Consider the following 13,927-nt stretch of genomic DNA (forward strand, 5'->3'; position numbering starts at 1 on the left):
GGTTCCAGTAACTTCACAGTTGTTTGTTCAGCAGCACAACTTAAAACTTTGTTCCAGAAATGTGGTACATATTTCATTTCTTTGAATAAAACAGATAATTTGACTTAAGTGATGATCCATATATATAGTTGGTCGTTACAGAAAAGATTTACTTAAGTGATGATAGTTGGTCATTACAGTAGAGATTCTTAATCATCGTATTGTGCCCATCTTATTTAGATACCCTTGAGAATTTCACCTTAATAACTTTAAAACATCCATATGGCTCGACATTTAAGATATGTCATTTTAAGACAGTATTTTTTTTTAAAGTATATAAATGTACTTCATAGGCTATACCATACTCTGCCATCTCTATGGAAATTCCTAAAAGCTGGCATTATATGGAATCCAAATACCATGTTGTAACACTTTCCATGAAACTTGTACCACATGCACATTTACTAATGGATTTGATTGCTCCTATTTCACATTGATAGGGAAGACATTTTTAGTTCAATGTCCTCTCTACCCTCAGACAAAATGAATAAGTCATTATCTGCTTTGAAAGGGAGAGAAATTTATTCCTAAAGTAGTAAAAATAATTTCTCTAAAAATAGATAGCAAAACTACATGTATACTGTTTTTTCTTACTTTATTGCTTAGTATTTTTATCTTATTTACTTTTTTTTTTTAAATATTCAGAAATATTCAAAATCGGTTTGTCATTAAAAAGACAATTTCTCTAAGAAAATATAGCCAACATTTTTATGGCATACATGTAGATCTGTTAATGACTTGTTGAGAATGTTTGAGGAAGCGATATTGCATGTTTGATGGTGTTATATTCCTTGAAACTGTAGGATGGTGACAGAGTACAGCTGGTTCGTCGACAAACCCAGCATGGACTTTCTCGTGCACAGACTATGCTCAACATCAAAACTCAGGATATGGCTAAGTAAATAGTTTCCAGACAACCATTCTTCTACTTGAACTCTACAATAAATTAACTTGAAAGCACTTGAGGTCATCCATAAGTATATCCTATGGCATGTGTACAACCATTATGCAGTCTCTCAGTCCAACAAGACATTTGTTTGATAACTGTATATCAGAGTTTAAGAGAGATAAGAAGACATTGTAGAAATCTATTCACTATCTCAGAATGTTGTTATATTTAACAGCCTTTTTGTTATTTCTGAGGACAGAATGAAATCATAAAACCAATCAATAGAGAAAATGACAAATTTCATATTAAGTTTTATCAAAAAGGCATTATTTTTTCTTTAAAATTTTAGTAAAACAGCAAACATTCAAACCATACATTGAACCTTTTTAACATATAATAATATGACTTACATGAGCATGTATATACATCTTCTTCATCAATTAGTCACTTAATTTTTTGCAATGAAGTAATCATCTGTTTTCAAATTATTTTAGATTGTGAAAGTTATACCTTAGACTTTACGTACCTGTCTCGTAATATATATTGGTTAAGATCAGTAAACTAATGAGGTCTTTATCTGGTAATGTGTAAAGATCAGTAAATTAATGAGGTTTTTATCTGGTAATGTGTAAAGATCAGTAAATTAATGAGGTCTTTATCTGGTAATGCGTAAAGATCAGTAAACTAATGAGGTCTTTATCTGGTAATGTGTAAAGATCAGTAAATTAATGAGGTCTTTATCTGGTAATGTGTAAAGATCAGTAAATTAATGAGGTTTTTATCTGGTAATGTGTAAAGATCAGTAAATTAATGAGGTCTTTATCTGGTAATGCGTAAAGATCAGTAAATTAATGAGGTCTTTATCTGGTAATGCGTAAAGATCAGTAAACTAATGAGGTTTTTATCTGGTAATGTGTAAAGATCAGTAAATTAATGAGGTCTTTATCTGGTAATGTGTAAAGATCAGTAAATTAATGAGGTCTTTATCTGGTAATGTGTAAAGATCAGTAAACTAATGAGGTTTTTATCTCATAATACATAAAGATCAGTAAAATTAATGTATTTTGTTTGAAGTCAGATTTTACTGTAATATAAAAAAACTTCTTTCATTTCCCATGTATACAAATATCAGTGTCCGAAAGTACTTAATTAGTCTATACACTCATTATTAACGTCACTGATTTTACTAATACTGATTTAACACAGTTTTTAATGTAAACTAAAGTGTAAGTGCAGATACCATTCTTAATGTTTTCTCTGTACATTACTGTGGAACATCAGTCCTAGTATCTATGATAAAATGATAAAACATGTGCAGTATTTAGCTCAATAGAATATATACAGTGTATTGGTGGATCTATAAGTTTATGAATCTACAGATCAAGTTATGATACTACATACAATATTGTAAGCACAGTAAAATTATCAATAAAATATTAATTTAATGAATCCGGCACATATTCTAGATCAGTATCAATCAAAAAAGAAATCTATAACTTACAGTATATTCATATGTTGTTGATAATTTATTGCCACTAAGGTTTTGAGGAATGTGTAGACGGAGGTAGATATCCTTCATATGTATATGATATATTTGAATTGTTAACAGAACATTTACATGGTACCTCAATATATATAGATTTAAAGAGAAGTGTCTGTTTTACACGTCTGTCTGTGTAATGAGTGGTGTCTGTTATACACTTGTGTCTGTGTAATGAGTGGTGTCTGTTATACACGTCTGTCTGTGTAATGAGTGGTGTCTGTTTAATACTTGTGTCTGTGTAATGAGTGGTGTCTGTTTTACACGTCTGTCTGTGTAATGAGTAGTGTCTGTTTTACACGTCTGTCTGTGTAATGAGTAGTGTCTGTTATACACTTGTGTCTGTGTAATGAGTAGTGTCTGTTTTACACGTCTGTCTGTGTAATGAGTAGTGTCTGTTTTACACTTGTGTCTGTGTAATGAGTAGTGTCTGTTTTACACGTCTGTCTGTGTAATGAGTAGTGTCTGTTTTACACGTCTGTCTGTGTAATGAGTGGTGTCTGTTTTACACTTGTGTCTGTGTAATGAGTAGTGTCTGTTTTACACGTCTGTCTGTGTAATGAGTGGTGTCTGTTTTACACGTCTGTCTGTGTAATGAGTAGTGTCTGTTTTACACTTGTGTCTGTGTAATGAGTGGTGTCTGTTTTACACTTGTGTCTGTGTAATGAGTAGTGTCTGTTTTACACGTCTGTCTGTGTAATGAGTGGTGTCTGTTTACACGTCTGTCTGTGTAATGAGTGGTGTCTGTTTACACTTGTGTCTGTGTAATGAGTAGTGTCTGTTTTACACGTCTGTCTGTGTAATGAGTAGTGTCTGTTTTACACGTCTGTCTGTGTAATGAGTAGTGTCTGTTTTACACTTGTGTCTGTGTAATGAGTAGTGTCTGTTTTACACTTGTGTCTGTGTAATGAGTTGTGTCTGTTTTACACTTGTGTCTGTGTAATGAGTAGTGTCTGTTTTACACGTCTGTCTGTGTAATGAGTGGTGTCTGTTTTACACTTGTGTTTGGTATGAAGGAGGTGTCTGTTTTACACGTCTGTCTGTGTAATGAGTAGTGTCTGTTTTACACGTGTGTCTGTGTAATGAGTAGTGTCTGTTTTACACTTGTGTCTGTGTAATGAGTAGTGTCTGTTTACACTGTCGTCTGTGTATGAGTAGTGTCTGGTTTACACGTCTGTCTGTGTAATGAGTAGTGTCTGTTTTACACTTGTGTCCTGTGTAATGAGTAGGTGTCTGTTTACACTTGTGTCTGTGTAAGGAGTAGTGTCTGTTTTACACGTCTGTCTGTGTAATGAGTGGTGTCTGTTTATACACGTCTGTCTGTGTAATGATGTGTGTCTGTTTTTACACGTCTGTCGTGTAATGAGTGGTGTCTGTTTTACACGTCTGTCTGTGTAATGAGTAGTGTCTGTTTTACACGTCTGTCTGTGTAATGAGTAGTGTCTGTTTTACACTTGTGTCTGTGTAATGAGTTGTGTCTGTTTTACACGTCTGTCTGTGTAATGAGTGGTGTCTGTTTTACACGTCTGTCTGTGTAATGAGTAGTGTCTGTTTTACACTTGTGTCTGTGTAATGAGTGGTGTCTGTTTTACACGTCTGTCTGTGTAATGAGTGGTGTCTGTTTTACACTTGTGTCTGTGTAATGAGTGGTGTCTGTTTTACACTTGTGTCTGTGTAATGAGTGGTGTCTGTTATACACTTGTGTCTGTGTAATGAGTGGTGTCTGTTTTACACTTGTGTCTGTGTAATGAGTGGTGTCTGTTTTACACGTCTGTCTGTGTAATGAGTGGTGTCTGTTTTACACTTGTGTCTGTGTAATGAGTGGTGTCTGTTTTACACGTCTGTCTGTGTAATGAGTAGTGTCTGTTTTACACGTCTGTCTGTGTAATGAGTAGTGTCTGTTTTACACTTGTGTCTGTGTAATGAGTAGTGTCTGTTATACACGTCTGTCTGTGTAATGAGTGGTGTCTGTTATACACGTCTGTCTGTGTAATGAGTGGTGTCTGTTTTACACGTCTGTCTGTGTAATGAGTAGTGTCTGTTTTACACGTCTGTCTGTGTAATGAGTGGTGTCTGTTTTACACTTGTGTCTGTGTAATGAGTGGTGTCTGTTTTACACTTGTGTCTGTGTAATGAGTAGTGTCTGTTTTACACGTCTGTCTGTGTAATGAGTAGTGTCTGTTTTACACTTGTGTCTGTGTAATGAGTGGTGTCTGTTTTACACTTGTGTCTGTGTAATGAGTGGTGTCTGTTTTACACGTCTGTCTGTGTAATGAGTAGTGTCTGTTTTACACTTGTGTCTGTGTAATGAGTAGTGTCTGTTTTACACTTGTGTCTGTGTAATGAGTAGTGTCTGTTTTACACGTCTGTCTGTGTAATGAGTGGTGTCTGTTTTATACGTCTGTCTGTGTAATGAGTGGTGTCTGTTTTACACGTCTGTCTGTGTAATGAGTAGTGTCTGTTTTACACTTGTGTCTGTGTAATGAGTGGTGGTCTGTTTTTACACTTGTGTCTGTGTAATGAGTAGTGTCTGTTTTACACGTCTGTCTGTGTAATGAGTAGTGTCTGTTTTACACTTGTGTCTGTGTAATGAGTGGTGTCTGTTTTACACTTGTGTCTGTGTAATGAGTAGTGTCTGTTTTACACTTCTGTCTGTGTAATGAGTAGTGTCTGTTTTACACTTGTGTCTGTGTAATGAGTAGTGTCTGTTTTACACGTCTGTCTGTGTAATGAGTAGTGTCTGTTTTACACTTCTGTCTGTGTAATGAGTGGTGTCTGTTTTATACGTCTGTCTGTGTAATGAGTGGTGTCTGTTTTACACTTGTGTCTGTGTAATGAGTAGTGTCTGTTTTACACGTCTGTCTGTGTACTGAGTGGTGTCTGTTTTACCTTGTGTCTGTGTAATGAGTAGTGTCTGTTTTACACTTGTCTGTTGGTAATGAGTAGGTGTTGTTTTACACGTCTGTCTGTGTAATGAGTGGTGTCTGTTTTACACGTCTGTCTGTGTAATGAGTAGTGTCTGTTTTACACTTGTGTCTGGTAATGAGTAGTGTCTGTTATACACGTCTGTCTGTGTAATGAGTGGTGTCTGTTTTACACGTCTGTCTGTGTAATGAGTGGTGTCTGTTTTACACTTGTGTCTGTGTAATGAGTAGTGTCTGTTTTACACGTCTGTCTGTGTAATGAGTAGTTGGGTACTGATCTGTTTACACGTCTGTCTGTGTAATGAGTGGTGTCTGTTTTACACTTGTGTCTGTGTAATGAGTAGTGTCTGTTTTACACGTCTGTCTGTGTAATGAGTGGTGTCTGTTTTACACTTGTGTCTGTGTAATGAGTAGTGTCTGTTTTACACGTCTGTCTGTGTAATGAGTGGTGTCTGTTTTACACTTGTGTCTGTGTAATGAGTAGTGTCTGTTTTACACGTCTGTCTGTGTAATGAGTAGTGTCTGTTTTACACGTCTGTCTGTGTAATGAGTAGTGTCTGTTATACACGTCTGTCTGTGTAATGAGTGGTGTCTGTTTTACACGTCTGTCTGTGTAATGAGTGGTGTCTGTTTTACACGTCTGTCTGTGTAATGAGTGGTGTCTGTTTTACACTTGTGTCTGTGTAATGAGTAGTGTCTGTTGTACACGTCTGTCTGTGTAATGAGTAGTGTCTGTTTTACACTTGTGTCTGTGTAATGAGTAGTGTCTGTTATACACTTGTGTCTGTGTAATGAGTAGTGTCTGTTTTACACGTCTGTCTGTGTAATGAGTAGTGTCTGTTTTACACGTCTGTCTGTGTAATGAGTAGTGTCTGTTTTACACGTCTGCCTGTGTAATAAGTAGTGTCTGTTTTACACGTCTGTCTGTGTAATGAGTAGTGTCTGTTTTACACGTCTGTGTAAAGGTTGAGTTATTGATTACAGAGGAGAAGCTGAAGCCAGTAACAGAAACAAGCCTCTGAAGTATAACCCTGTCCAGAAGATCTACCTGTTCTACTCCTCACCTGTCATCATATTCGTACACAATGTCGTAAGCATGATCAATCATTTATATCTGGCCTCAAGATAATTTGTATTTATTAAATGTTGAATTCAATGTCATATTAGATATGTATATTTAACATGATGCTGATTGTGATATGATTGTGCTGTGTAATGTGCTGTTGTCACCGCCTGCCATGAGGACGTGATTTACCCTACCTAAGAATAATAAATGCTTGCCCATAACTATATCTATATTACATCATTCTTAAGTCAGAGATGCTATTTCCCAGGAAAACAGTAAAGTACCAAAGTACCATGCAGTTTTGAATAACTGAATATCCTGATAGTACCTTATAGTATCCGATAGTATCCGATAGTACCTGATAGTACCCGATAGTACCCAAAAGTACCCAATAGTACCTGATAGTACCTGATAGTACCCGATAGTACCCGATAGTACCTGATAGTACCCGATAGTACCCAATAGTACCTGATAGTACCCGATAGTACCTGATAGTACCCAATAGTACATGATAGTATCTGATAGTACCCGATAGTACCCAATAGTACCTGATAGTATCTGATAGTACCCGATAGTATCCAATAGTACCCAATAGTACCCAAAAGTACCCGATAGTACCTGATAGTACCTGATAGGACCCGATAGTACCCAATTGTACCTGATAGTACCCAAAAGTACCCGATAGTACCTGATATTACCTGATAGTACCTGATAGTACCCAATAGTACCTGATAGTACATGATAGTACCCGATAGTACCTGATAGTACCCGATAGTACCCGATAGTACCTGATAGTACCCAATAGTACCTGATAGTACCCAATAGTACCCGATAGTACCCAATAGTACCCTATAGTACCAAATAGTACCCGATAGTATCTGATAGTACCCGATAGTACATGATAGTACCCGATAGTACATGATAGTACCTGATAGTACCCAATAGTACCCGATAGTACCCGATAGTATCCGATAGTACCTGATATTACCTGATAGTACCTGATAGTACCCAATAGTACCTGATAGTACATGATAGTACCCGATAGTACCTGATAGTACCCGATAGTACCCGATAGTACCTGATAGTACCCAATAGTACCTGATAGTACCCAATAGTACCCGATAGTACCCAATAGTACCCGATAGTACCAAATAGTACCCGATAGTATCTGATAGTACCCGATAGTACATGATAGTACCCGATAGTACATGATAGTACCTGATAGTACCCAATAGTACCCAATAGTACCCGATAGTATCCGATAGTACCCGATAGTACCTGATATTACCTGATAGTACCAGATAGTACCCGATAGTACATGATAGTACCCGATAGTACCCGATAGTACATGATAGTACCGATAGTACATGATAGTACCTGATAGTACCCAATAGTACCCGATAGTACACGATAGTATCCGATAGTACCCGATAGTACCTGATATTACCTGATAGTACCAGATAGTAACCGATAGTACCCGATAGTACATGATAGTACCTGATAGTACCCAATAGTAACTGATAGTACCCGATAGTACCCGATAGTACCAGATAGTACCTGATAGTACCCGATAGTACATGATAGTACCTGATAGTACCCGATAGTAATCAATAGTACCCGATAGTACCTGATAGTACCTGATAGTAATCAATAGTACCCGATAGTACCCGATAGTATTATAAGATAGTACCCGATAGTACACGATAGTACCCGATAGTACATGATAGTACCCGATAGTACCCGATAGTACACGATAGTACCTGAAAGTACCCGATAGTACCTGATAGTAATCAATAGTACCCGATAGTACCTGATAGTACCTGATAGTACCCGATAGTACATGATAGTACCTGATATTAATCAATAGTACCCGATAGTACCTGATAGTAATCAATAGTACCCAATAGTACCCGATAGTACATGATAGTACCCGATAGTACCTGATAGTAATCAATAGTACCCGATAGTACCCGATAGTACCCGATAGTACCAAATAGTACTTGATAGTACCCAATAGTACCCAATAGTACCCGATAGTACCAAATAGTACCCGATAGTATCTGATAGTACCCGATAGTACATGATAGTACCCGATAGTACATGATAGTACCTGATAGTACCCAATAGTACCCGATAGTACCCGATAGTATCCGATAGTACCCGATAGTACCTGATATTACCTGATAGTACCAGATAGTACCCGATAGTACCCGATAGTACATGATAGTACCCGATAGTACCCAATAGTACCCGATAGTACCCGATAGTACATGATAGTACATGATAGTACCTGATAGTACCCAATAGTACCCGATAGTACACGATAATATCCGATAGTACCCGATAGTACCTGATATTACCTGATAGTACCAGATAGTAACCGATAGTACCCGATAGTACCCGATAGTACATGATAGTACCTGATAGTACCCAATAGTAACTGATAGTACCCGATAGTATCCGATAGTACCCGATAGTACCAGATAGTACCTGATAGTACCCGATAGTACATGATAGTACCTGATAGTACCCGATAGTATCTGATAATAATCAATAGTACCCGATAGTACCTGATAGTAATCAATAGTACCCGATAGTACCCGATAGTATTATAAGATAGTACCCGATAGTACACGATAGTACCCGATAGTACATGATAGTACCCGATAGTACCCGATAGTACACGATAGTACCTGAAAGTACCCGATAGTACCTGATAGTAATCAATAGTACCTGATAGTACCTGATAGTACCCGATAGTACATGATAGTACCTGATAGTAATCAATAGTACCCGATAGTACCTGATAGTAAACAATAGTACCCAATAGTAGCCGATAGTACATGATAGTACCCGATAGTACCTGATAGTAATCAATAGTACCTGATAGTACCCGATAGTACCAAATAGTACCCGATAGTACCTGATAGTACCCAATAGTACCCGATAGTACCCAATAGTACCCGATAGTACCCGATAGTACCTGATAGTATATGATAGTACCCGATAGTATGCGATAGTACCTGATAGTAATCAATAGTACCCGATAGTACCCGATAGTACCTGATAGTACCTAATAGTACCAGATAGTACCTGATTGTACCCGATAGTACCTGATAGTTCCTGATAGTACCTGATAGTACCCGATAGTACCCGATAGTACCCGATAGTACATGATAGTACCCGATAGTACATGATAGTACCTGATAGTACCCAATAGTACCCGATATTACACGATAGTATCCGATAGTACCCGATAGTACCTGATATTACCTGATAGTACCAGATAGTAACCGATAGTACCCGATAGTACCCGATAGTACATGATAGTACCTGATAGTACCCAATAGTAACTGATAGTACCCGATAGTACCCGATAGTATCCGATAGTACCCGATAGTACCAGATAGTACCTGATAGTACCCGATAGTACATGATAGTACCTGATAGTACCCGATAGTACCTGATAGTAATCAATAGTACCCGATAGTACCTGATAGTAATCAATAGTACCCGATAGTACCCGATAGTATTATAAGATAGTAACCGATAGTACACGATAGTACCCGATAGTACATGATAGTACCCGATAGTACCCGATAGTACACGATAGTACCTGAAAGTACCCGATAGTACCTGATAGTAATCAATAGTACCCGATAGTACCTGATAGTACCCGATAGTACCCGATAGTACATGATAGTACCTGATAGTAATCAATGGTACCCGATAGTACCTGATAGTAATCAATAGTACCCAATTGTACCCGATAGTACATGATAGTACCCGATAGTACCTGATAGTAATCAATAGTACCCGATAGTACCAAATAGTACCCGATAGTACCTGATAGTACCCAATAGTACCCGATAGTACCCAATAGTACCCGATAGTACCCGATAGTACCTGATAGTATATGATAGTACCCGATAGTATGCGATAGTACCTGATAGTAATCAATAGTACCCGATAGTACCCGATAGTACCTGATAGTACCTAATAGTACCAGATAGTACCTGATAGTACCCGATTGTACCTGATAGTTCCTGATAGTACCTGAAAGTACCCGATAGTACCCGATAGTACCTGATAGTAATCAATAGTACCCGATAGTACCCAAAAGTACCCGATAGTACCTGATAGTACCTGAAAGTACCCGATAGTACCTGATAGTAATCAATAGTACCCGATAGTACCTGATAGTACCTGATAGTACCCGATAGTACATGATAGTACCTGATAGTAATCAATGGTACCCGATAGTACCTGATAGTAATCAATAGTACCCAATTGTACCCGATAGTACATGATAGTACCCGATAGTACCTGATAGTAATCAATAGTACCCGATAGTACCAAATAGTACCCGATAGTACCTGATAGTACCCAATAGTACCCGATAGTACCCAATAGTACCCGATAGTACCCGATAGTACCTGATAGTATATGATAGTACCCGATAGTATGCGATAGTACCTGATAGTAATCAATAGTACCCGATAGTACCCGATAGTACCTGATAGTACCTAATAGTACCAGATAGTACCTGATAGTACCCGATTGTACCTGATAGTTCCTGATAGTACCTGAAAGTACCCGATAGTACCCGATAGTACCTGATAGTAATCAATAGTACCCGATAGTACCCAAAAGTACCCGATAGTACCTGATAGTACCTGATAGTATCCGATAGTACCTGATAGTAATCAATAGTACCTGATAGTACCTGATAGTATCTGATAGTACCCAATAGTACCTGATAGTACCTGATAGTATCTGATAGTACCCAATTGTACCTGATAGTACATGATAGTACCTGATAGTACCCAATAGTACCCAATAGTACCTGATAGTACCTGATAGTACCCAATAGTATCTGATAGTACCCGAGTACCTGATAGTATCTGTTGAGTTTGTCAAGTACAGTGACACCCTGCATCTTAGACAGCATGGGAGATTTATAGTGGGTTTTGTGTAATTCTGATATATGTGTACAAATCTGACACATCGTATTAAAGACAGCATGGGAGATATATAGTGGATTTTGAATAATTCTAATATTGGTGTACAAACCAGATGCCCTGTATTTTAGACAGAATGGGAGATTTTAAGTGGGTTTTGTGTAATTCTTATATTTGTTTACAAACCTGACACCTGTATTTTAGACAGAATGAGATGTTTATAGTAGGTTTAGAGTTTAGACAGAATGAGAGATTTATGGTGGGTTTAGACTGAATGAGAATTTATAATGGCTTTAGAAAGAATGAGATATTTATAGTGGGTTTAGACAGAATGAGAGATTTATAGTGGGTTTAGAGTTTGGACAAAATGAGAGATTTATAGCGGGTTTAGACAGAACGAGAGATTTATAGTGGGTTTAGACAGAATGAGGGATTTATAGCGGGTTTCGTCAGAATGAGAGATTTATAGCAGGTTTAGACAGAATGAGAGATTTATAGCGGGTTTAGACAGAATGAGAGATTGAAAGTGGGTTTAGACAGAATGGGAGATTGATAGCGGGTTTAGACAGAATGGGAGATTGATAGCGGGTTAAGACAGAATGAGAGGTTTATAGCGGGTTTAGAAAGAATGAGAGGTTTATAGCGGGTTAAGACAGAATGAGAGGTTTATAGCGGGTTAAGACAGAATGAGAGGTTTATTGCTGGTGTAGACAGAATGAGAGATTGATAGCAGGTTTAGACAGAATGAGAGATTGATAGCAGGTTTAGACAGAATGAGAGATTGAAAGTGGGTTTAAACAGAATGAGATTTATAACAGGTTGATTATCTTTTTGTTGTATTTGTGTTTCAGCTCTCCTACCTTTTGTTCCTGGGACTGTTCAGTTATGTGCTACTGATAAAGATGGCAAAGACAGTGTCTGTACAGGAAATCATCCTGATGGTGTGGGTGTTTAGTATATTTGCTGAGGAGATCAGACAGGTATATACAGTGTTTTACCTCCTAACAGTATCCCAACATACAGATCAATTAAATAGTTACCTCCTAACAGTATCCCAACATACAGATCAATTAAATAGTTACCTCCTAACAGTATCCCAACATACAGATCAATTAAATAGTTACCTCCTAACAGTATCCCAACATACAGATCAATTAAATAGTTACCTCCTAACAGTATCCCAACATACAGATCAATTAAATAGTTGCATCTGAAGGTATCTCTCTTGATGATGACTCAATACGTGGTTTTAAAATTGGAACAAATGCTGTTTGACAGAAATACTAAACATTGATGCTGCGTATATATGACTGCTGTAGATAGCTTGGTATGTTAAAAGTATTCACTGTAATCTTCAAAAAATCTTAGAAATTTCATTTATATTTTTCAGTATTAGTCCTCATATACATACATTTAATTATATAATAGTAACCAGATGTTATAGGTATTTTGCTTCAGACCTTTATATATCGCATAGTACATTAGGTTAGATTGTTTGATATCAAAATTTCACTTTTTAGTAAGGGAGCATTAATATATAATTACTAATATATAGCACCTGTAACTGTTACATCAGGCTATATGAACATTTACCAGCAAATTTATGATGATAGTTTCATAATGAACTAAGGAGTTTAATAAGTATTTCCTTTATATTGAAGGCAATTTCAAATAATTCCTTCATTCCACTTTGTCAGCCGACCTTGAGATGTAATATATTAGACAAATAATATGATTCCATGATAATTCGGCAACTGTTTTGCAAGTTTTTAAATAAATTAACAGTGTACGGGTATTTCTAAATGAATACTTTATGTCAATTTATTTAAGCAACTTGAGAGGACTACTTGTAGAATTTTCATCATGTCAATTAAAGAACTTACAGTATGATGTCCTCAATCATGAAGTGATTTATATCAACAGCAGAAATCTTTTCCTCATTAAAATAAATTGTACCATATATATATGTTTGCAAACATATCAGAAGTTGAAGCAAAATATTGCACATGGAATGGTACATTTCAATGCTATAATACCTTCCATTAGTCTGGTGATGTTAATGATAATGGTTTTATAATCACACAGACCCAATATTTGGTGAGTCGGGGCTTTTTAATGTGGCAGCGGTTATAATTTTCTGAGTCATCAGAATTCCACTAAGCCTCTGTAACAGCATACCTCACATTTTGTTAATTTTTGTACAAAAATATAACACCAATAATGCTTTCAAACTTAAGATACATGCTTTACTTTTATTTTACTGAGACCTTTCGGTTGTCTATTTACTGCCACAGCATCAACCTCTTTTCTTTAGCTTCAACCTTACAGCTAGCATTTATTACACCCACAGAAAATGACCTTCACCTTTATACAGAAACACAATACGACTGATGACCTTCATCTTTATACAGAAATACAATATGACTGATGACATTCACCTTTATTAAACCTATCTAAAATATGATTGACGACCTTCCCATTAATTGTATACAAGAAATATGACAGATG

At 36.8% G+C, this 13,927-nt stretch overlaps 1 protein-coding gene across 6 annotated transcripts in view; it reads left to right on the top strand.

Moving 5' to 3' along the window:
- Positions 1–13,927, top strand: part of LOC117314822 (transient receptor potential cation channel subfamily M member-like 2) — a 74,466-nt gene that overhangs the window by 36,193 nt on the left and 24,346 nt on the right. For 5 of the 6 annotated variants that reach the window (XM_033868945.1, XM_033868930.1, XM_033868953.1 and 2 more), the window contains 3 exons: positions 843–937; positions 6,377–6,482; positions 12,271–12,399. In XM_033868945.1, coding sequence (XP_033724836.1) covers positions 843–937; positions 6,377–6,482; positions 12,271–12,399 — 330 coding nt within the window. The remainder of the gene's footprint in view (positions 1–842; positions 938–6,376; positions 6,483–12,270; positions 12,400–13,927) is intronic. The other variant, XM_033868969.1, reaches the window with a different exon arrangement.

Source organism: Pecten maximus, chromosome 2, assembly GCF_902652985.1.
Source record: "Pecten maximus chromosome 2, xPecMax1.1, whole genome shotgun sequence".
In the NCBI taxonomy this organism is placed as follows: Eukaryota; Metazoa; Mollusca; class Bivalvia; order Pectinida; family Pectinidae; genus Pecten; species Pecten maximus.